The sequence below is a fragment of the Cololabis saira genome, chromosome 2 (genome assembly GCF_033807715.1).
Source record: "Cololabis saira isolate AMF1-May2022 chromosome 2, fColSai1.1, whole genome shotgun sequence".
Taxonomy (NCBI): Eukaryota; Metazoa; Chordata; class Actinopteri; order Beloniformes; family Belonidae; genus Cololabis; species Cololabis saira.
In genome coordinates this window covers 2,497,057-2,522,603 of record NC_084588.1, presented here as the reverse complement: position 1 = coordinate 2,522,603, position 25,547 = coordinate 2,497,057, and the positions used below count along the sequence as shown (strand labels likewise).

General features: G+C 41.1%; 1 protein-coding gene across 1 annotated transcript in view; it reads right to left on the bottom strand.

Annotated features, from left to right (window-relative positions):
• The window catches only part of tpcn2 (two pore segment channel 2), a 71,099-nt gene that overhangs the window by 32,794 nt on the left and 12,758 nt on the right, over window positions 1-25,547 (bottom strand). The window contains exons 6-13 of the mRNA XM_061707802.1: window positions 22,851-22,957; window positions 19,203-19,275; window positions 16,960-17,059; window positions 16,807-16,872; window positions 12,787-12,851; window positions 6,427-6,518; window positions 3,585-3,666; window positions 834-923 (exon numbers count right to left, since the gene is read on the bottom strand). Coding sequence (XP_061563786.1) covers window positions 834-923; window positions 3,585-3,666; window positions 6,427-6,518; window positions 12,787-12,851; window positions 16,807-16,872; window positions 16,960-17,059; window positions 19,203-19,275; window positions 22,851-22,957 — 675 coding nt within the window. The remainder of the gene's footprint in view (window positions 1-833; window positions 924-3,584; window positions 3,667-6,426; window positions 6,519-12,786; window positions 12,852-16,806; window positions 16,873-16,959; window positions 17,060-19,202; window positions 19,276-22,850; window positions 22,958-25,547) is intronic.

Genomic DNA, 25,547 nt, shown 5'->3' with positions numbered 1-25,547 from the left:
AGAACGATAAAACATAGTCATCAGGGAAGAATCCACCTGGAATTTAGAGTTTCTGAAGACAAAAAAAGCGCTGCTGCTTTTCTTATATAGCGAGTCTGAATCTTTTCCAAATGACAGTTTGTTGTCAATAATAGTGCCTAAATATTTATAGGACTCAACAATTTCAACCTCTTCACCCTCAATCACTTTACTAACAGGAGAGGGCTGCACGCGTCTGAAATCAATACTCATTACCTTTGTCTCTTTTGTCATGGATTACAGTTTAAGAAAACTCAAATATCCTATCTCAAAAAATTTGAATATTCTGGGAATCTTAATCTAAAACTGTAACCATGATCAGCAATATTAAAATAATAAAAGGCTTGCAATATTTCAGTTGATTTGTAATGAATCCAGAATGTATGACATTTTTTTTTTTTAAATTGCATTACAGAAAATAAAGAATTTTATCACAATATTCAAATTTTCCCATACAGTCCTGTATGGGATGTTGAGTATTTAATCCTTCAAAATAAACTACCATGACATGAATTGCATTACACTTTGTGAACATTATAGGATAAAGAGAAAAAAACAACAATTCTATGGCTTTATTTGATATTCATTCAGTCATTGGCCTTTATTTAACCAGGCAGGTCATTAACACATTCTTAATCTCTAAGGACCACTTGGGGGAAAGGAAGTGGTTTAGAGGGTAAAACACAGTAAAATTGTAGCTTTACAAAGGTAGAAAACCATTAGGGACCATCTTTTGATAGGGTAGCAAAAATCGATAGACAGACGCTGTGGGTTTCTGCTGATGAACCTGGAAGTGAGAGTGCGGTCAGCTTTACCTCTTTTATGCGATCTTTATCTACTTCATCAAAGATCTTCCTGAACTGCTCTCGGTCCACAAAGCCCACGTCTTCATATCGCTGCACCGCCTGACGGGACAGTGGGAGAGGAGGATTGAGAAGGAAACGGGATAGCTGGGAGGGAATATGTCAAAAATCATGAAGATTGTGTTTTTGATATTTGGCATGGTGTTAGGTTTGGACATATGGTTTTCAAAAACCACCGCAAACAAATGCTGACGCCCCCTAGTGGCCGGTTTACAGAACATTCTAAATGTCTCCCGTCAAAAAGACCAAAGGTCATATCTCAGCATCTCTCAGTCCTAGATTGTTGTATATTGTCACTTTTTCTACTTTTTTGGTGCTAGGAATTCAATTCTGAGATAAATGTCCTATTTCAAGTCAACTTTAATTTTCAAGGTCATTTTTTCCCCAAAAACTTAAGAATTAAGTCGCATAAAAATATTGTCTAGGGCTCTAAACCCCTATTTTCACCCCCAAGGAATGCAGTTTTCTGTTTATTGAACAGGTCACTATAACTGTGGTGTCAATAATCTCACTGGGTAAGAACAGTGACCTTCATTAATTAATTAATTAATTAATTCATTCATTCATTCATTCATTCAGGCTTAAGATGAACAGAACCTCAGAACTAAGTCACAGTGACAGAATAGGATGTTATTAAAATAACACACTAAACATCAGCTGTGCATGTTTAAACTCCCTAACACCTACAATACCACCTCTATCGTCTCGCTGATTGATTCATTTAGAATTTTTTGCAAACCGGCCACTAGGGGGCGTCACCATTTGTTTGTAGTGGTTTTTGAAAACCTTATGTCCATAACTAACACCATGCCAAATATCAAAAACTTGTCACCAAGTGCAGGATTTTCATGAATTCCCTCCCAGATAGGAGGATATTTCTGCTAGACCGGAGGCTCAGTTTTACTTCACAAAGCTAATGAATGTGGGCACCGCTCTAATTCTGACTTTGTAAGATAGAAATGTGCAAGAAACAAAAGATTACAAGGTTGGGGGTAAAAAAAAAAAAAACGACTTCATGAAGAAATTCTGTCTGAAAACTGAACTTTCTGACGTCATGAAATCCAAAATTTGCAGGAGAAAACGGGATTATAAATGTATGAATTTGTAAACTTTGTAAAAACAAAACCAGATATTCTCATTATAAAATTGAAAACTAGTGGGAGAAGAGTCTGCGTTTCTGACTCGGTAGTCACATTTGGGAAGAATAAACACAGAAATGTGGAATTTATAAAACTTTGTTTGTAGTGTTGTTTTTGTCAGTTTCAATTTTAGTTTGAGTCTAGTCTTTGGGTTAACTATCCTTTTAGTTTTTATTAGTTTTAGTCACATTCATCCTCCTTTTAGTCGTGTCAAGTTTCAGTCGACTAAAAGTCTGAGCATTTTAGTCTTATTTTAGTCAAAGATTGTATTTAGCCAAACCCGTTTACAATTCAAACAAGGTTATTTACATTTTTATATCATTATTACCTTATAGACTCAAGAATACATTCATTCCAGATACAGAAGACTCTAATTTGAGTTTACAACATATTTATTTTTCCGCATTTCTCCCCGTCTTTTTCTTTTTCGACGACACATTGGGTTTTCTTTTCCACGTCTATGTAGGAAAGTGGATCCAAAGATGGATCTTCTTCTTCTCCCCCCCAGAGCAGATCCCCGTGTTTCTCTATGTAACTTTGTTTTTAATGGATGTGAACCTAGAGCTCTGCGCTAACGGCATCACTTTCTAACCTGCAGCTGCATCTTCTGGATCTGATTCCCTGCTGCAGCGACTGGGATGGAGGACTAACGTCACCCAGCAGAACCAAAATGAAGACACATTTTAGCAGAGATTTTATTTAGTAATCTACATTTTTGTCTCGTTTTTATTCATCAATGATATTGCATTATATATATATTATTTAATTATCGTTATATCGTCACATAACCAGCATTCTCGTTGCGTCTCGTTTTTATGGTCAGAAATATGTGCCACTAGAAACTGAATTTGAATAATTTATATTTGAATTTGAATTGCTCAACTTGAATAATTGCATTAAAAAACTGAATCTGAATCACATAATTTGAATTTGTATTGTTTAATTTGAATCATTTATTGAAAAACTGAATCTACATTCAGCTCTCACAATTCAAATTCAGTTCTCACAATTCAAATTCAGTTCTCACAATTCAATTTCAATTTCACTGTGCCACATCCGGGTCTTCCGCTGGAACAGCAATCGAGTGCAGATACAAAGAACTCCTTTCCTACTATAACCTCTATTTTCTTTCAACAATATAAACAACCAATGGGAGGTAGATATTTGGAAACCTATTGTGTTTTCTCCATTCTGTGTAAAAAGTGTAGATTTATATCCTGCCATTTTGTAGAAAAATTTCTGCTTAATGCAATTATTCAAGTTGAGCAATTCAAATTCAAATATAAATGATTCAAATTCAGTTTCTAGTGGCACATATTTCTGCCCATACGTTTTCCTCATGTGATAAAGGTTCTAGGAGATCTTTTCTGTGTCCTGGGTTGTAACATCTCAGCTTGGATTTTCCTCATGTTTTTAGTTAAGTTAGCGGCCTGCTTTATTATAAGAGTGACAGCAAGGCTGTCGCCACAATTCAATAATTCCATTTTAATCATTCAGAGTTAGTCTGGACAGGGTGTGTGAGGGTGTGTGAGTACATTTGTAGACGTGTGGCGTCTCTTCTGACCGTATTGATGGCCGTCCTGTAGTAGCTCTTCATCTTCACCCTGGTCATCACCTGCAGCACCGAGTCCACACTCACCACACTCCTGGGGGGAGACGCACTTGAGAAAGGATGTTTGACAAAACTACAAAACTACTGTATTTTCTGCACTATAAGGCGCACCGCATTATAAGGCGCACTAAATATCTGGTAAAATACCGTAGTATAGTGGCTGGGGGTGAGTTACATATCTACAATGGGTTGCAAAAGTATTCACCCCCCTTGAACTTTGTGACCTTTTGCCACATTTCAGGCTTCAAACATAAAGATATAAAACTGTAATTTTTTGTGAAGAATCAACATCAAATGGGACACAATCATGAAGTGGAATGAAATTTATTGGAAATTTCAAACTTTTTTAACAAATAAAAAACTGAAAAATTGGGTGTGCAAAATGATTCCGCCCCTTTACTTTCAGTGCAGCAAACTCTGTCCATAAGTTCAGTGAGGATCTCTGAATGATCCAGTGTTGACCTAAACTACTAATGATGATAAATGGAATCCACCTGTGTGTAAACACGTCTCCGTATAAATGCACCTGCACTGTGATCGTCTCAGGTCCGTTTAAAGCACAGAGAGCATCATGAAGAACAAGGAACACACCAGGCAGGTCCCAGATACTGTTGTGGAGAAGTTGAAAGCTGGATTTGGATACAAAATATTTCCCAAGCTTTAAACATCCCAAGGAGCACTGTGCAAGGGATAATATTGAAATGGAAGGAGTATCAGACCACTGCAAATCTACCTAAAAGACCTGGCTGTCCCTCTACACTTTCAGCTCATACAAGCAGAGGACTGATCAGAGATGCAGCCAAGAGGCCCATGATCACTCTGGATGAACTGCAGAGGTCAGAGGTCAGGGGTCAGGGGTCATGATCACTCTGGATGAACTGCAGAGGTCAGAGGTCAGAGGTCATGATCACTCTGGATGAACTGCAGAGGTCAGAGGTCATGATCACTCTGGATGAACTGCAGAGGTCAGAGGTCAGGGGTCATGATCACTCTGGATGAACTGCAGAGGTCAGAGGTCAGGGGTCATGATCACTCTGGATGAACTGCAGAGGTCAGAGGTCAGGGGTCATGATCACTCTGGATGAACTGCAGAGGTCAGAGGACATGATCACTCTGGATGAACTGCAGAGGTCAGAGGTCAGAGGTCACCTACAGCTGAGGTGGGAGACTCTGTCCATACCACAACAATCAGTCCTATACTGCACAATTCTGGCCTTTATGGAAGAGTGGCAAGAAGACAGTCATTTCTTAAAGATATCCATACAAAGTGCCGTTTAAAGTTTGCCACATGCCACCTGGGAGACACAAACATGTGGAAGAAGCTGCTCTGGTCAGATCAGACCAAAATCAAACTTTTTGGCAACAATGCAAGGCGTTATGTTTGGCGTAAAAGCAACACAGCTCATCCCCCTCAACACACCATCTCCACTGTCAAACATGGTGGTGGCAGCATCATGGTTTGGGCCTGCTTTTCTTCAGCAGGGACAGGGAAGATGGTTAACATTGATGGAAAGATGGATGGAGCCAAATACAGGACCATTCTGGAAGAAAACCTGATGGAGTCTGCAAAAGACCTGAGACTGGGACAGAGATTTGTCTTCCAACAAGACAATGATCCAAAATATAAAGCAAAATCTACAATGGAATGGTTCACAAAAAAACATATCCAGGTGTTAGAATGGCCAAGTCAAAGTCCAGACCTGAATCCAATGGAGAATTTGTGGAAAGAAGTGAAAACTGCTGTTCACAAACGCTCTCCATCCAACCTCACTGAGCTCCAGCTGTTTTGCAAGGAGGAATGGGCAAAAATTTCAGTCTCTCGATGTGCAAAACTGATAGAGACATAAGAGAGACTTACAGCTGTAATCGCAGCAAAAGGTGGCGCTACAAAGTATTAACTTAAGGGGGATGAATAATTTTGCACGCCCACTTTTTCAGTTTTTTATTTGTTAAAAAGTTTGAAATATCCAATAAATTCCGTTCCACTTCATGATTGTGTCCCACTTGATGTTGATTCTTCACAAAAAATTACAGTTTATATCTTTATGTTTGAAGCCTGAAATGTGGCAAAAGGTCACAAAGTTCAAGGGGGGTGAATACTTTTGCAACCCACTGTACCTGATGGAGCTGCGCTACAGGAAATGCTACTAAATCCTACAGCAAATGCAAAAAAAAAACCAAGAAGAAAAGTACCGTATGTCAAACTTTATTAACAAAATAAAAACCAGTTTTGCTCCGTCTCGTCAAAGTCTCCATTATGCGAGTCAGCGTCACTGTTGTTGTCTTGAACGTCTGTGACGATTCCTGACGTTTTAAGCGCCGTTACTTCAGCGACACCAACTACATTACCCACAATCCCCCTGACTACATTACCCACAATCCCCCTGACTACATTACCCACAACCCCCCTGACTACATTACCCACAATCCCCCTGACTACATTACCCACAATCCCCCTGACTACATTACCCACAATCCCCCTGACTACATTACCCACAATCCCCCTGACTACAGGTACAGAAATTACCGTAATGATCATATATAAGGTGCACTGCCGGTTTTTGAGAAAATTAAAGGCTTTTAGGTGCGCCAAACTAGAGTTTATCCCAGCATGCATTGCTGAGGACATTCTGGCCACACCCGAGCAGTGTGTGTGCGTGCGTGCGTGCGTGCGTGCGTGCGTGCGTGCGTGCGTGCGTGCGTGCGTGCGTGCGTGCGTGCGTGCGTGCGTGCGTGCGTGCGTGCGTGCGTGCGTGCGTGCGTGCGTGCGTGCGTGCGTGCGTGCGTATCTTACTGATCCGTCCCCTGGGCTCTCTGGCAGCTGAGAACTTGGAAAGCCGCCCGGATTCCCAGCCGTCTCCTGATGATGGACGTCTGAACCGACAACTAGACCCCAGGACCACAGAAACATGTTTAGCTGAGTCATCTGGAGCTTCTTCTCCGCAGAAACACGTTTAGCTGAGTCATGTGCAGCTTCTTCTCGCTCAGCACCTTTCTGGTGGCTTTAACCAAGTCTTCCACTGCTGTTTATCACACGTAATCACACATTTTGAGGGCATTTTCCACCCACCCAGTCTCCCTCTGAGACTCTGACTCAGACTTGAGTCAAACGTACGCGCGCATGTGTGTGTGTGTGTGTGTGTGTGTGTGTGTGTGTGTGTGTGTGTGTGTGTGTGTGTGTGTGTGTGTGTGTGTGTGTCACATGTGTGTGTGTGTGTGTGTTGGGGGATTACCCACGGTTGACCATTATGCTTACTTATATATGTATTGTATACTTGTGATATACACATATCCCTAAACATAAGTGAGGCATGTAGAGACCAAGGCTCCGTCCGACCCCCCAACCCCCCCTGGATAATGTTCAGTCTCTAATTAAGAGGATGAACTTCAGGCCAATGATACATTTATCAGAGTGTAAAGTCCTGCGAAGGCCCCCCCTCAGCTCTCCTGATCAGGCCTGAGGTTCTTCGGTTCCCTCATCTGTCACATCTGCTCACATCATTTGTCAAGATCTGAGTAGGATCCATTTAAAAGTAAAGGGGAGTACTATTGTAATGGGAAATGTTGGTATAACCATGTTTTTTGCTTTAACACTAATACACAAATCCTGTTTTCAAGTGAACATTCCTTGGGGAGGTCATGCTCCTTAGACACAGAGTCTAGCACGGTTGCCAGGGTGATATTTTGTCTAGTTGTCCCCAGCCTGCCCATTGTTAGGCCCCGTCCCAATTCTCCCCCTCGCCCTCCTTTTCTTCCCTACCCCTAAATTTTGCGCGTTCCCGTGAAGGTAGTGGTGTCCCAATTCCTCTTTTCACCAAGGGGGAGTGGGCATATCGAGGGCTAGGGGCTGAAAATAGCCCCTTCACATCGACGGATTTCAGATGCTGACTTCGCGAGCGAGGGGTTATAAAAATTTCCCAGAATGCTTTTCGTCGTCATTTGCGGACTGAATCCAAAAAAAAAAAAACATGGCGGACATTTTTTTATTTTTTAGTGAATAAAAATCAATATTTTGAGTTAGTTTCTGCATAAAAATGTGTTTTCATTACATTTCTAGTGAGAAATGTATATTTTACTTTCATAATATTCACTCAGTGAATGTACATAATCACTTTTTTGTCCGTTGTTCGCTAAAATCGCGCCGGAGTAAAAGCTGTTAGGTTACGCCGTAGGCTACGTAAGCTACGCCGTAGGCTACGTGACCTACGCCGTAGGCTACGTGACCTACGCCGTAGGCTACGTAACCTACGCCGTAGGCTACGTAACCTACGCCGTAGGCTACGTAACGTACGCCGTAGGCTACGTAAGCTACGCCGTAGGCTACGTGACCTACGCCGTAGGCTACGTGACCTATGCCGTAGGCTACGTAACCTACGCCGTAGGCTACGTAACCTACGCCGTAGGCTACGTGACCTACGCCGTAGGCTACGTAACCTACGCCTTAAGGGCTGTATATACTTGCCGTTCAGAACGCGTACGCGCGACGCAGGATACGTGTGACGTCACGCGTATCCTGCGTATCCTGCGTTCATTTGACGCGTCGACGTGCACGTTCTCAAAAAGACACTGAACGCGTACGCGACCTGCAGTTCTCGCTCTGGCCGCTAGTATCGCTGTTCCCGGTCTGATCCCAGCTGGCACGATTATGCTGCTCTCTGCTGGAGAAAGTTCCCCATGCAGGTTAACTTCCCCTCAGGGTTTCCGTTGTCCGGTAAAATATGCCGAAGTCCGGTATTTTATAATCTCTCCGGACAAAATGTCCGGTGAAAATACTCACTGGTGCTGCGGGACTAGAGTCCCCGGGAGTACCACGGAGGGACGCGCCGAGCCTCGGTGCCGGGAGCCGGGAGGAAGCAGAGCTTCCTCCCGGCTCCCGGAGTCAATTGACAGGAGTAAATTGACGGGACTTATTTTATTTTAAATACTAATAGTTTTTCAATAAAAAATACTATTGAATGACTTGCAAATGAATGAATGAATGACTTGGAATCATATTAGGAACAATAAACCAGATGGAATGTCTATTTGTAAGGAAAGATTGTAACTATTTCAGTTTCAAGACACCATTCATAATATTGAAATCGATCACATTCAACATCATCATAGTTTTTTACCATGTTAATCTTTCTTATATATTGACATCTACTTCTCCATATGAACCTAAAATTAACTGGATTTATTGTTTCGTCATTCTTGTTGAGATGGGTAAGGAGAATGCCGGATAAATTAGTCTGGAAAGACTATCCATTTTTAATAATAAGCAATAATAATAAGATAAGATAAAATAGTCCTTTATTATTACTCCCTCAACGGGGAAACTCACGTAGCAGCAGTACACACACAGGGAAGGGGGTAAAAAAGTAATATAAATAAGTAATACAAATTAATAAAGAGTAATAATAATAATAATAATAATAATAATAATAATAATGCTGTGGTTTTATATATCGCCCTTCAAGGCACCCAGAGCTTTACAGAGATCATTATTCATTCACACACATTCTCCCGGTGGTAGCTCCGTTTGTAGCCACAGCTGCCCTGCAGACTGAAGGAAGCGTGGCTGCCATATCGCGCCAAACGGCCCCTCTGACCACCACCAACATTCATACACACTCATACACATTCACACGATGTTATAATCTCCTACATCATCCAATATTGTCCTGTAAACTTGTTAGTTTTTTCTAATCTGCTACCGCTGCTGCTGCTACTACTTCTGCTACTTAATATACGTAGCTTTTCCAACTGTTGCTCTGCTTACTGCCCCCTATCGGTCACCATCGGTATGACGGGCTCTCGTCGTGTGGTACGCGAGGTACGTTGGGAGCCGAACAGACACGTACGCAGGGTACGCAGGCACCAACGTAGAGTATATTCCCGCCTTTAGGCTACGTAGCCTACGGCGTAGGTTACGCGGCGATGCGCGCCGTAACCTACGCCGTAGGCTCTGCGTCGATTTAACGCGGACCCATAAGCTCCGGAGCCGGCAGACAGAAATCTCTAAATTTTCGGAGCAAATTTCTTAACAGGCGTAGCTACAACTGTTAGATTTCATCTATTAAACCAACATCTTCCTAAATGATTTATTTCAGCCAGCGTAATTCTCAACAAAGCTGCAGGTTTCTCCCCGGGACGACGGCGCAGGTTGACCCAGCGATCATGTTTGTCCCCCCGGCCGTGAGCTGCTGCTGCTCCCCGGGGCCGCTGGCTCTTCTCATCTCCGAAAACGTCAAGTCAAATTTCTTAACAGGCGTTATTTGGATAAACTGAGCCCAGGTTGGGGATCTTAACAGTTACTTTTACGCCTGAAAAAATATTAAAACTTAATAAAGTGGCATATTAACAGCGCTACAGCTGAAATTAAAACAGCTTTTGGCTCTCAGCTTCCTGATCAGGGTAGGGATGAAAACGAGGGGGAGTAGGAGAAATGGGACAGGCATCTGGGCCAAGTGCCCTAGATTTCAAGTGCCCTAAAATCTCCCCCTTCTTTTTTAGGGGGTAGGGAAGAAAAGAAGGGCGAGTGAAGAAAAGTAGGGGGAGAATTGAGATTGGGCCTAAGATAGCGTGTGCTTAAACATTGTTAGGGGTATTACTGGCTGACTGTTCAGATCGGCACTGTGTGACCCTCCATTCATTGAATGTTTTTCTCTTTTCATTAAATCTCCAGAAAGACAGCTGAGTGTGTCGTGACATTCATTTTTGAACACTTTATTGAACGAACAACAATTTTTGCCACCACACTATCAAAAGTGAGGAACAGCCATGAGAGCAAACACTCGTCAGGACATGAGATTTGGACTGAGGGGACCAAGTACGAGGGGTGAATAAGTGCAGTGCAGGGCCGAGCTGGCTGAGCGTGTGGTTTGGAGGTGTTAGGAGACGTTATCGGAAGAGAGTCCTGCAGCTGAAAGCCCCTCTCTGACTGCATGTGGGTAGCTGGTCTCAGTAGGAAACCACAAACCAGAACAGACCAACGTTTGCTGACTGCAGAGACACCAGTCACTGTGAAGGCTCTGGTGTTGAGAGGCCTGCCGGAAACATCCCTGATGAAGAGGAGCTGAAATATCCCTGATGAAGAGGAGCTGAAACATCCCTGATGAAGAGGAGCTGAAACATCCCTGATGAAGAGGAGCTGAAACATCCCTGATGAAGAGGAGCTGACATTTATGTAGAGAGTTTTGGCCAGACAGGTGGATCTCTGGGCTAGACCGGTGTTATGGTGCTTTTCCACTAGCACCTACTCAGCCTGACTCACCTCCACTCAGTTTGGTTCTTTTCCACCAGGGGTCTAACGTGCAGAGTAGATACTTTTCTGTAACTATTCTGCCGAGGTTCTAAGCTGCTGAGTCGGCTGTATCTGACATCATCACACTACAGGCCACCGATTGGTCGGGGGGTTGGAGTCAGACGTCTGAGTCAGGATGTGACATCAGAGAAAGAGACTCTGACGGATTCTTCATTTTATTCAACAGCAATTGCAGCAGAAGTCTGTTTGGTGATCCAACTGAGGTGCAGATGTTCATACAGGACTGTCTCAGAAAATTAGAATATTGTGATTTTCTGTAATGCAATTACAAAAACAAAAATATCATACATTCTGGATTCATTACAAATCAACTGAAATATTGCAAGCCTTTCATTATTTTAATATTGCTGATCATGGCTTACAGTTTAAGAAAACTCAAATATCCTATCTCAAAAAATTTGAATATTCTGGAAACCAAATCTTAAACTGTAAGCCATAATCAGCAATATTAAAATAATAAAAGGCTTGCAATATTTCAGTTGATTTGTAATGAATCCAGAATGTATGACATTTTTGTTTTTTTAATTGTGTTACAGAAAATAAAGAACTTTATCACAATATTCTAATTTTCTGAGACAGTCCTGTAAACCTGGTGCTGAGGAGAGAATTAAAAAGGGATCTAGACGGAGATAAGGAACGACCCGATCTACCAGGAGATCTGTCTCCTCATAGCTGCTCACGGCTCCAGCTGACTTTTCAGCAACGTGGAGACAAACTAAAAATAATTAAAAAGCGTTGCCGCTTGAAGCTTCTCTCTCTCTCTCATTTTTAACTTGGTATCAAACACAAGCCACAGACCCAGCAGCACATCTATCATCTCCTCCAGGTTCTACATCTTTAGTGTTGTTGTCTTCTTCATTTAGACACAATCAAATAAGTCACAGCAGCTTCTCCAACCTCCTAGTTCTGATCCAGGTGATGAATTGTTATGGAAAAGAAACCAGGCCGAGTTGAGATGAGTAGAGCTGAGTAGGCGCTGGTGGAAAAGCTCCATTAGAGGGGTCTGGTTGAAGACGCCGCCCCTTCAGTCTGCTGAATGAGTTTCTGAGCTTTAGCAAAATCCCAAATGATCCCGTGACGGGTGTACACTTTTTCTCAAGCCCTCATGATCCTACTGATGAACAGAGTGTTGCAACCCCAACATCATCTGTTTAATAAAAATAAAACTATTCTTCAATACCCACATGCAGGGGTCAGCAACCCGCAGCTCTAGAGCCATATGCGGCTCTTTAGCGCCGCCCTAGTGGCTCCTGGAGCTTTTTCAAAAATGTTTGACCTTTTTTTTTCTTATTTTTTCCCCTTTTTTCCTTTTTTTCTCTTTTTTTCTTCTTTTTTTCCCCTCTTTTTTTCTTCCTTTTTCCTTTCCTTTTTAATCTCGACATTTCGACTTTTTTCTCGACATTTCAACTTTTTTCTCGAAATTGTACTTGACAATTAATCTTGACATTTCAAAATTTTTTCTTGAAATTTTGACTTTTTTCTCAACATTTCGACTTTTTTCTCAACATTTTGCCTTTCGCCATCATTCTAAGGCTGATACAAGACTTTTCATTTTTTGCGGCTCCAGACATATTTGTATTTTGTGTTTTTGGTCCAATATGGCTCTTTAACATTTTGGGTTGCCGACCCCTGTCAACATGTCAAAAAATGTTGCGTACACACAGCTGCAGTAAAACGCTGAGTAATGATATTGGGCCGATGCAAACGATGCAAACCGCTAACTCTCTCACATTACACACTGCTGCGCGGTAATAAAGTGCACTTGTACAGAATAATCAAAGCAAAGCAAATCAAAGCCATCCATCCTGGGACAGATACTGACAGCACGTTAGAGGAAACATTACTCACCAGTAAATACCCCCTGAACTGGTTGTATATGATGGCAGTCAGTAAGTTCATCAGACAGTAGGTTCCTGCCAGAAAATCATACACATTTGCTCTGAAAAATGTCACTTGAATGCATTTCTAACCCAAAACCACTAGAGATGCACCGATCGATCGGCCACTGATCGGGATCGGGCCGATAATGGCCCTATCGGAGATCGGAAAATAATAGTTGAGAGCGACCGATCTGATGACGACAAACCGCAGACCCAGCGGCCCTGAGGAGGCGTCAGCCTCGCCGGTGTGGGAGTTTTAATGTCTGAAAAGGACAACACATTTGAAGTTTGCAAAGTGTGTGCAAAGGAGATACCACAAGGAGGAATGTTACAAAAGAATTGCAACACAACGAAGCTGATAAGACATTTGAAAGTTCTTCACACGGAGTATATTGAGTTTTCAAAGTTGGCTGCCGCTAAGGCAGAGAAAAAAAAGGAGCGCGCAGCAACGGCGCTAAGTCACCTGTAACACCTGTAACAGAGACTTATAAATGACAGGAAGAAAAATAAAAACTACATCGCAACACCGTGTCCTGCGACGCGAGCGAGCGTCAGCGACAAAAACAATTCTATTGCTTTATTTTCTATTGGACTGTCCAAACTGGCTGCGAGCGACGAAGCGCAGCACGACGCGCCGTTTTGAGCTGAACATTTGTCGGACGCCTGGTTTCTATTTTCTTCCTGTCGCTCGCGTTGAAAGCCGGTTGAAAGCGCTGTAGGAAACATTTCAATAGAAGAACCTCAATAAAGTGGCAGCTGCTGGAGGGAGATCGCCAGGGAGCTGGAAGGTTCTGATAAGATAATAATATATAATTAAAGCTGCAAGCAGAGATGAACGGGCCCTCGCACTCACGGCCACCGCCCCCCATAAGCATATCAGACATGACACCACCCACGACTTCCTATGTCAAACCATCCAAAAGTTATGGCAGAAAATAGGGAGAACCAATCAGAAGAAGGGGCGGGGCTAATTCAGGCCAATGAAGGTCAAGGACTCAGTACTGATTCCGGTGACACCCACGACACCCACGACTCTTTATGTCAAACCATTCAAAAGTTATGGCAGAGAATAGTATTCTAGGGGGCGCTGTTGAGCCGTTAGGCCACGCCCATTAATGCAAAACATAAAATATCAAATTTATCACCAGGCCTGGCTTGCATGCAAAATTTGGTGACTATCTATTTGGGAACTATCAAATATGGACCAATCAGATGAAGCGGGGGCGCGCGTTTTGGCGTCTAGCGTCGCCACGGTAACACTTTTGAAAGAGAAAAGTAATGCGCGTAGTCACAGGATGGAGGCGCACATTTTGATGTATAACACACCTGGGTTAACGATACAGTTCAGGCCGTATTAACTGTCGAAGGAATGGCATAAATTGCTCCAAAATTACGCGATTAATTCCGAATGTTCAAAATGGCCGACTTCCTGTTCGGTTTCAGCCATGGAGCCAAGAGACTTTTCTTTAAGTTGCGACATGATACAGGTGTGTAGCGATTTTCGTTCATCTACGTCAAACCGTATTGTGGGGCTTGAGGAACAAAGTTTTTTCTGTCTGAACCAATCAGATGAAGGGTCGGAGCGCGTTTTGGCGTCTAGCGTTGCCACGGTAACGCTTTTGAAAGAGAAAAGTAATGCGTGTTGTCACAGGATGGAGACGCACATTTTGATGTATAACACACCTGGGTGCATGTTACGGTTTGGGCCGTATTAACTGCCGAAGGAATGGCATAAATTTCGCCAAAATTACGCAATTAATTCAGAATGTTCAAAATGGCTGACTTCCTGTTCGGTTTCGGCCATGGCGCCAAGAGACCTTTCTTTAAGTTGTGCCATGATACAGGTGTGTACCGATTTTCGTGCATGTACGTCAAACCGTATCGTGGGGCTTGAGGCACAAAGTTTTCTAGGGGGCGCTGTTGAGCCATTTTGCCACGCCCATTAATGCAAACCATTAAATATCAAATTTTTCGCCAGGCCTGGCTTGCGTGCAAAATTTGGTGACTTTTGGGGCACGTTTAGGGGGGCAAAAAGGCCTTCCTTTCGTCAGAAGAAAGAAAGAAAGAAAGAAAGAATAACAATTCCTACAGATACAATAGGGCCTTCGCACTGTAAGTTCTCGGGCCCTAATAATAAGATAATAATAGGATAATATTTCTTTCTGCCACTTTATTGAGGTTTTTGTAGTGAAATGAGGAGGAATCATAGAGATAACTTCTCATTTCAACTAACTGGATCAGCCGTTCCTCATCATGACTGTTTCCTACAGCGCTTTAACCGGCAAGAACATTTAAATATCACAATATCAAGCTTGTTTTCTGTTTAGAAAGTACAAACGTAGGAAGATTAACAGTACTCACCCATCTTTTACTTGTCTCTTTACTCTTTTAGTAGTTATTTTAGGAGTTTCTTTCAGGAGCGCACGGGTGGGTAGTGCGGTGAATAAAGGCTGATTTATGGTTCCGTGTAAAATCGACGGCGTAGCCTACGCCGTAGGTTACGCGGCGACACGCGCCGTTCGTTGTGCGTCGCCGCGAACCTACGCCGTAGGGTCTGCGTTGGTGTAATGCGGAACCATAAATCAGCCTTAAAAAGCGAGTTTCAGCTGTCAATCAAAATAACGTGGGAGCCCATAACCCTTTCAGTGTTTCAGGACAGAGAGCGTCCGATGTCACGCAGTGCGACGCGATAGTCGGACGCTCGCGTGCAGTTATGACAGGCTGTAAGGTAATGGATTCATATGCTTTACTCATCAGCCGCTTTCTGTTGTAGCAGACGTTGGGTTTAAAACACGTTTGCAGCTTGGATCCGCGGTGCGCGCTGCCGCGTCGTAAATATTTCATTGATGAAATCCTGTCGGAGTTTTACCAAACTATATACAGTCCAAAGCCTCACGCAGGACGACAGTCGTGTCAGTCGCTTCACGAGTGACATGTGGAGCTCTAGTGTGAAGAGTTTTGCTTCACTCACAAGAGTTTCCTCACACGCGGCGGATGCTATCACTAAAGCTTTCACAAAGCTTAATAATTCATAATTAATTTTTATTTTAAGATTTAATTCCTCTTTCCACAGGAAAACTAAGGTTTATAGTTTACAACTTGTATCAACTTTTAGAGAGTGACATGTCTGCTGTTGTCTGTGTTGGTCACATGTTGTACATAATTATTACCACAGGAAAGCTGAGCTACTAAGCTACACTTACTCTTTGTAAGCCGAGTCTAAATCGTCTCTAAGAGTCTCTAGACCACGGGTCGGCAACCCAAAATGTTTTAGGGCCATATTGGACCAAAAACACAAAAAACGAATATGTCTGGAGCCGCAAAAAATGAAGTCTTGTATCAGTCTTAGAATGAAGGCAACAAATGCTGCATGTTTCTATATTAGTTAGAACTGGGAGAAGATTTTTTTTTCATTATGCACTTCGAGAAAAAAGTCGAAACGTTGAGAAAAAAGTCAAAATTTCATGAAAAAAGTCAAAATGTCGAGATTAAAAAGGAAAGGAAAAAGGAAGAAAGAAAGAAAGAGAAAAAAAGAAAAAAAGAAGAAAAAAAGAGAAAAAAGGAAAAAAAGAAAAAAAAAGTAAAAGTAAAGTAAAAATAGGTCAAACATTTTTGAAAAAACTCCAGGAGCCACCAGGGCGGCGCTAAAGAGCCGGCTCTAGGCTCTAGAGCCGCGGGTTGCCGACCCCTGACCTAGAGGGTGAAATATTGCTCGTTGCCTCAGCCTGAACTAAAACAGACAATTCATGATTCTTTCACATCTAATTTTTATACCTAATAATAAAATGTTAGTGTCGTGTACATGAGACAACAATATTGACGAATTTATGTATTTCACGCTGTGATCGGTGATCGGCAAAATCGGGATGGGCCGATACTGGTTTTGGAGATCGGTGATCGGCCCTCAGAAGCCTGATGGGTGCATCTCTAAAAACCCCCTTAAATGCCTCCGATGTGCTGCCCCCTCACAACCAGAGCTGCTACTCACCGATGACGCTGAAGGCGATGAAGAAGATGGAGTAGGCTCTGTTCAGGGAGTAGGCCGGGATCATCACTGCCACACAGAACACCATACGTCAGTTACAGAACAGAACCAGTTACCGGACCGGGAGGACGGCCCGGGCAGCGTCTGACTCTGTACCGTCTGGGTTGTTGGCCGTGGTGAGCAGAACCAGCAGAGACGTGAGGGAACTGGGCAAGTCTCGGAAATGTAACTCCCACTCCTTGTTTTTCTCTGGGTCCTGAACACAAACACAGAAGTAGTAAGTTCTTAGTTTAGCTCTTTCTGCTGGTTAAAAGCAAAGACATATCTACGTAGACGCCCCATGGAGCTGCTGCGATACGTCAACGTCACCGCCATATTGGATGTTCAAGACTGCGCTGTAAACTAATACAAGTAAATGGACTTATTTTCATAAAGCGCCTTTCTACAAAGAAATGTACGTTTTACGTCTCATTTATTCATTCACACACGCACTAATATACTTGGGAAACAGTTAGTCACCAAATATAATATATTTAATTTACTCAGATGGAAAAAATAAGAACTTTATTGATCCCACATAGGAGTAATTCATGTTATATCAGCTATAGAGAACAAGGTAGTGCCGAACAACAATATATATCCCCCCTAGATGTAACAGAGGGAACATAAAACAGCCCTGGAACCAGCAGACATCACAACCTGCTAGCCCCGGTCCAGTCATCAGCCCGTCTAGGGAAAAGGCTCTTTAGCAGCTTTTTAAGACGTAGAATTGTCAAATTGGTTTAATTCACCGCACGAATCGGCACAGATTACTTTTGTAATCCTGTATTTGACCCGGTATTTGAACGTTTTGACCGTATAGAAACGTAATTCTTGCCATTTAAGAATGAGATGTACCTGCTGGAACTACTGCCCTTACTTTTTAACAACTTGTGCTTTTATTATTTTACCTCTTTTCTTATCATTTTATCTGCTATTTACTGTTTAATTGTGTCTTGCTGCTTTTAATGTTGATGTAAAGCACTTTGAATTCCCTTGTGTTGAATTGTGCTGTACAAATAAACTTGCCTTGCCTTTTAAGAGTCAAAACAGACAAGGCAACCCGCGGCTGCTTTAAAAGCCCGGCCACAGAACCAGGGCTTACACGCTGGACTGAACCCTAAAGGGATTTTACCTCCCTGAACTGGAATATATCTGAACCCAACCCAAGTCAAGTGAAATTAAATGAAATAAAATAAGCTCAACTCTAATATTAAACTACGGGTTGAGGTATATCAGTGTCTTGGATGTAAATTCAATTTCATCTCTCTGTTTTCAATGTCATGTCACATCAAGAGATCTTGTAACAGTGTACCAGTTTCTTAATCTTTAATCTTCCATAAATAGCACCCTAATAGTTTAACAATTTTGTGAAATAACTCTCCAAAGACGTTGTGTCCATGTTCAAAGATACTTCAGGAGAGCATTAGATTATTGAAGACAATAGTAGCAGAGGATATAAATATTGGTAAAAGAAGCTCCACTAGGACAAATACGTTGAATCACACAATTTTCTCTAGAGATGACTGAAATGATTCCAGCAACAAGAACTTTGGAAAGTTCCTCAAGTTTCTACATTATACTGTATGTCACACTTTTTTCCAAATTTGTATTCACCTTTAAATATATTTTTAAGTATGCTAAATCAATTTCAGTTTGCAATCGCGCCTAAGCAATACGGTTAAATATTATACACAGAATGCAGATATCCCCCAACCGTAGACTTCACTTCAGTCCTACTCTCACCCACGGGCCTTAAATGCAAGATAGAAATTGGTTCCTAACTCATTGTTTTTGTTCATGTTGTAAACTGCAAATGTATTGGTTTAATGTGCTATCTGAAATAGAAAAGATATTGGGTTTAAAACTGGAGATGGACTCGTATCTCTCGTATTGGGCGTCCTAAGACAACACCAACATCAAAACATAATGGAGGCTGTATTGTATTCTGACTTATGCAACGAGAAGAATATTTTATAGCAGTAGATCAATGAAAAAGTACCAACTGTTAAAGGCTGCCATCAGTGGAGCCTGATGTCTCTAATGTCATGTTGCAGGGGTTTCTTGACTGGTCATACTCTACATTTTTACTGTAACCAGAGTTTAATTTATATGAATCTGTTTTGTTTTTCTGTTCTGTTGGTTTGTTTGCCTGTTTTGCTAGCATTTCTGTAGATTATATTACAGTATGTATCCATTCTTTACTTGTAAAAGTGAAAAATTAATAAAGATATTGTTTAAAAAATATAATGATGTTTTTAAGTGAACTCTTATAGGATGGAGTGATTGTTGTGTGAGTTGCAGTTGTAATCTGCAGTTGTAATCAGGTCAGGGTGTGAGGGAGCTGCGTGTCCACTCACGTCGGTCTTGGCGAACAGCAGCATGCCGATCATGGTGAAGAGGCAGAGGTGCAGCGCCAGCAGCAGGATCACGCTGAGGAGACAGCCAGTACTCATGTTGTAAAATAAATCAGGGGGTTGGTGGGTTTTATCATATGGGGACAGATAATTTGTGCTGATTACAAATAATATAATATATTACAAATAATAGCAGTGACCAAAACACCTGCAGAAATACTGCAGGAATGACATAGCAGCAGTTAAATGCAGCCTTCTGTAAGCTTTAAATATCCACTGGGCTTACATCAAATACATCAAAACACAACAATAAAAAACACTTTTCTGAACTTATCAATATGACTCTGTCCTTCACAGGATAAGTAACATGGATCACTGCAAAAACTCACAATCTTAACAAGAATATTTGTCTTATTTCTAGTTAAAATGTCTCATTTTAGTAAAATAATCTCATTACACTTAAAACAAGACTCATCACTGGAAAAAACAACAATTTTCACTTGAAATAAGTAGAAAAATCTGCCAGTGGAACAAGATTTTTTTGCTTGTAATGAGAAGATAAATCTTGTTCCACTGGCAGATTTTTCTACTTATTTCAAGTGAAAATTTACTTGAAACAGGTGAAAATGGTCAAATAAGTTATTTTTCTGGTGATGACTCTAAATGTTGAAATAGCAGTAAAACCACATTCATTGATGAAATGACATAAGGGATGGAAAGGAGGGATGGCAGTTTTACAGGGGGGATGATTTGGACCGTTTTTATTTCAGGGGGGGATGATTTGGACCGTTTTTATTTCAGGCGGGGATGATTTGGACCGTTTTTATTTCAGGGGGGATGATTTGGACCGTTTTTATTTCAGGGGGGGATGATTTGGACCGTTTTTATTTCAGGGGGGATGCCATCCCCCCTCATCCCCCTTCAACTCGAGTCCTGGAGACAGGAGAGCTGCAGGTTAGCTGAAGACGGGAGGAGAATGTGCTCCAGGGCTGGGCCCCCGCCCTCCTGGGTGTGCATGCATGCAGCACAAGCTGCAGCGGTGAAACCTTCTCATTAACTAGTGTAGGTTTCACTCGTCCTCACACTCCAGAGGACACAGAAAGGAGTCAGTAAGTCTGCCACACCTTACATGCTGACTCACAAAGTCTCTGTGTGGAACAACTAAGTCATTTGAATGGAAATAATCAGGGTGTGATTTGCCGGGGGGGATGGTGGGGATTTCCCCCCCCTCTGGTTTACACGTCCTACCCTCTGCTGAATTATTTTTATCCTCGGTGGGGACAAAATGTATCCCCCCCACCCAAAGTATTTTCACCATTACATAGTAATTATTAACAAGTAATAACAACCAAAACACACAGAGTCCGTGTTCATTCTGCTTGTGTGTGATTTTGATACCGGGAGTGAGTCGCTTGTTTATTTTGAAAACCAATTGTTTTTTTTTTGCATTCCAAAAGTCTGACTTCCGGCCCGTCAAAATAAAAGATACAGTCAGTCAAATGAATGAAAAAATGAAAAGAATCCAGAGCAGCATATCATCATATTTTACACAAGCAAAAATCCAGAGAAAAAATGCAACAGAAGATGAAACCAGATGTGACATTGGTGATGGGATGGAGGACAGCAGCATCTCCCCGACTGAGGAGCTCCCATGTTTTCTGTTAAACTGATATCGAGAAAGAATTAAAAAAATATTAATTTTGTTTATTTATTTTTATTTGTCACATTTAAAAACAATATTAGGAGAAAATATTTCTGCAAATGCAGTGGTTCAGTTCATGTTCAAAATAGGCCTACCGCGTACGTTATATAGCTTAAGTGTAAGGTTTACACAAGAAACTAGTTTTCATAGCCTATACTGTTGGACCGCTGTTGTGTGGTAATTTTTCTGAATAAAAATATTCCTCAAAATTATTCCCCCTCTGGTTTTTTCACAAATCGCACCCTGGAAATAAATATAGAATCTTAAAGGAGACTTATTATGAAAAACAGGTTTTTTCTTGCTTTAACATATATAAAGTGGTCTCCCCTCAGCCTGCCAACTCAGAGAAGGAGGAAAGAACCAGATTCTGCAGTGTCTGTACAGCCGCCTGGATGATCCGTCCAGTGTGATGTGGATCTACGAGCCAATAAGATTCTGCTCCCCAAAGTTACGGAACGACGGATTGATTTACATTGTTTGGCCTCCGATACGTGAAACCACGCCCACAACTAACTCCACCGGCCGGAGCTTCCTCCAATTTTTTTGTAGCGGCGTATCGCGTCATTCAGGCAGCCAATCAGCACAGAGCCTCATTATCATAGCCCCGCCCACTCAGAATCCTGCATAGATAATGAGGTTAGAGAATGGGAAGATAAAGACATGGATCAGAGGCTGAATTTCTAATTTATTTAGCAAAAACAACCAAAAGCTTGTTTTTAAGACATTCAAGGCCTGTTTGAAATAGGTATTAGATGTTATAATAGGTCCCCTTTAAGAGAGACTTAAGAGTATTTTGTATTCTTGTTTTTACCTGCCATTGTTTATGTAATAATTGCTCGGGGGTTTATGTTCATGTTCTGGTCTCTGGAAAGATCCTACAGACAACTTCTGCTGTAATAGACGCTATATAAATACAATTGAATTGAATTAAATTTGACTAATGTGGAATGAGTTGAAGTGCCTTGAAATGAAATTTGTGGTGATATGACACCTGATAAATGTAGCTGAACTGAACTGAATTTCAAAGTGACTTTTCTTACAGTCTAAAGTATTAAAACTTATGGATTTAGTGGCATTTCAAACTGCACAAGTAATGTTTAAAGCAAAAAGTCATTCGCTACCGGATAAACATTCAGAAATGATTCATTGGGAGGGAAGGGGGTTAGAATTTAAGGGGAAACCTAAACTTCAAATCTTTATTTGTGCGTACAACAAAAAGAAGTTTTTGTGTATCAGTTTGTGGAATCAAACTGTGGAACGATTTGAATTTGGAGTTAAAACAATGTACAAATATAAAACAATTTAAGAAGAAATATAAAGACATAGTTTATGTGTTTAAAGATCAGCAGCTGTGTGTTCTGCTATTTATCATGTTGTCTTTGTACGTTTGTATAGATATACGTATTATATTTATATCATAGTTATATTATATTTATGATAGAGCTTACATTTGGTATTAAACAGGTTATTTTTGTAAAAATGATATATATTTATTTATACAAATTAGTGTATAGTATAAAAAGTAAATACAGGCATATAATTTATGTTTAGTTGTGGAAAGGGGGTGGGATTAAATAAGTTTATACTTCCTCCCACTCCTTTTCCAACATGTAACTGAAATATGTTTTGATGTGGTTTTTTTTCTTTATGTGTTGGAATGTAACCTGTATTTGTTTCTCTTATCTTTTCTTCTTGTTTTTTTTATACATGTTCAAAATAAATAAAAACGAACGAACAACAAAGCAGTCCCAACACGTCTCTCTGGTGTCAGTGGTGGGAAAGGAACTTTAAACTGTCAGTTTCAGTTCACGCTCACAACCGTCACACCGCTGAGTGTAGCGTCCTGTGTGAGCCCAGCTGATGGGGGGACGGGTCGTTTCCTTCCAGTCGTGTTTAAAAAGGTAAATAGGTGTGCAGATCCTGTCAGACGATGAGAAGGGTTCAGGTACCTGGCGATCTCAGGGAGAGTCCTCTTGATGCACTTCAGGGTCTTCTTCATCAGCGAGGAGTTCTGCAGCAGGAAGAACGGCCGCAGGAGCCGCCGTACTCTGAATGTCTGGTTAACCATGAGAAGAAAGACAAAAAATATCACCATTTGGAAAATAACGTGCCATTTAAGTCTGAATAAAAAAAGACTTTTGCGACTATAAAGCCGTTCAGCTACGGACAGATCAACCCTACTTTCTCAGCTCAGAGCAGGGCTGGGGATCCATTCACATGTCAAGAATCAATTCCAATTCTTAAGATTCAGAATCCATTATCAAGATTTGGTTCAATCCGATTTGATTCCGATATTGATTTAGGTTAATGTTATTAAAACTGTTTTTTGAGCTGTTGCATGAATTATATGACTGTAGTTATGCAACATATTAATACTAGTGTTATATTGAGATTCAACAGCAAGTATTGCAGCTAATGATGCTGTAAGGACCAATCAGCTCCCAGAATGCTGATAGAACTGCAAACAGAACCATCATGTGGGTCAGAATTATCAAACAGATCCAGGGAGGAAACAGAGGAACTATGGAATCGCTCTGATTTTTTCCTGCATTCCGTTTTTATTTTTTCCCATTTTCGGTCGATTTCGGTTTTTAATTTTTGAGAATTTGGTTTTTCAGCATTTTATGCAAATGTAACCCCAAGACAGTATATAAAGCAATGAAATATAGACAATTTATGCAATGATAACTGAAAACTTTAATGTTTTCAAACCTTTAAACATATTTAAAGGCAAAAACATGGCACCAGTTATTCTTGTGTCCAACAAAACATTCCTTTTTTGGGCATAACATCCAAAAATATACCAAAAATTGTAATGTTATGATGAAAAAAATAAATAAAAAATATCGATCTTTAGACATACGAATTGATTTTTAAGAATTAATATGAGAATAGATTTAGAATCGGAAAATTGATTTTTTCAACACAGGCCTAGTTCAGAGTCCAACATCAATGACTGCTCAGCCAACACTGGCCAGAACTGACTCAACAGCACTGATATGGAGGAGAAATGAAGGCATTAGGCTTAAACATTACTGTCCTAACTCTGTAATACATAGGACCATAAAGTTCAATAAAGGTAGTGTGTCTGCATTGCTGCATGTTACCGGGCTTAGCACCGCAACCAGACGCTTGGACTGATCCAGCGGCGGCTAAACTAAACACCACAGTCATTTCTGATTTCACCTCTGTCAACATGTTTTACATGTTTTACCTTTGACTTGGAGACGAAATATTCTGCTACAAATGTCCGCCGGCTACGGAAGTGTATTAGGGCCATGCAGGGGAAAAAATATTTGAGAGGGGAAGATTTTTTTTTATTGTGCATTTCGAGAAAAAAGTCAAAATGTCGAGAAAAAAGTCAAAATGTCGAGATTAATGTTGAAATACAATTTCAAGAAAAAAGTCGAAATGTCGCCTTTTTTCTCTCAACATTTCAACTTTATTCATGAAATTTTGACTTTTTTCTCGACATTTCGACTTTTTTCTCGACATTTCGACTCGAAGTGCATAATGAAAAAAAAATCTTCCTCCTCTAAAATATTATCTTTTATTTTTCTCCTGCCTGGCCCTGATACTCTTCCGTAGCCGGGGGCTCTGCAGATATTTAGGTGGGGATGGATTGAAGGAAGTGGTAGCCAAAGCTGACGTGATTGACATGCGGTGCTCCCTGCGGCTACATTAGCACGCCCCGCCGTGCAGAGAGGATTCAGAGCTCTTAATAAAGCAACGAGTCATGTGACTTCACACTCCAGCCAGGGTTGTTCTCTGGTGAGAGCAGAGCCATGTCTACGTCATGCATCAGTGTGGAGGAACAGGCTTCTGCAGAACGGCTGTAGAGAACCCTGAGGCCACGTTTACACATAGCCGGGTATTTACAAAAACTGATATTTCCCCCTCTACGTTTTGAAAAATACCATCATTTCCAGGAACCTGCATAAATATCTGTTAAGGTGCTATGAGCAGCCAAACCTACAGGGGGCAGTGTAACGAGAAGATAAAGTCATGCTAGCCAATCAGAATCCTGGAAAAAAACATCAACAAATGACACGAGTAACTTCCAGTTACTTCCAAGATGAACCAGAGTCTTTGGTTTGGAGTGACAGAGAAGTGGAGTTACTTTTAAGTGTGACTTTAGAATATAAAACAGGTAAAATACAAGAAAATATTGACGGTGGCCAAACAAATTGTAAACACAGGTCGCACACATGACGCTGCCCTGCAAAAACTCAAAATCTTACCAGGAATATTTGTCTTATTTCTAGTTAAAATGTCTCATTTTTAGTCAAAAAATGTCATTACAATTAAAACAAGAGTCATCACCAGATAAATAACTTATTATTTGACAATTTTCACCTGTTTCAAGTAAATTTTCACTTTTTTCCAGTGGAGTCTTAAGTTTTAAGTGTAATGAGATTTTTTGACTAAAAATGAAACATTTTAACTAGAATTGTTAAGATTTTGGGTTTTTGCAGTGTGGTGACGTTTCTGTCTCATAACGTGACGTTCTGAAGCCTAAATGTCCGTTTCTCTCCGTTTACAAGCAAACGTGAAGATGGAGTTTTTGCAAATCTCCACTTTGGCCGGAGTTTTCAGAAATGATGGTTTTTGGTGACTTTGAGCTTCGTTTTCGTGTAAACGAACGG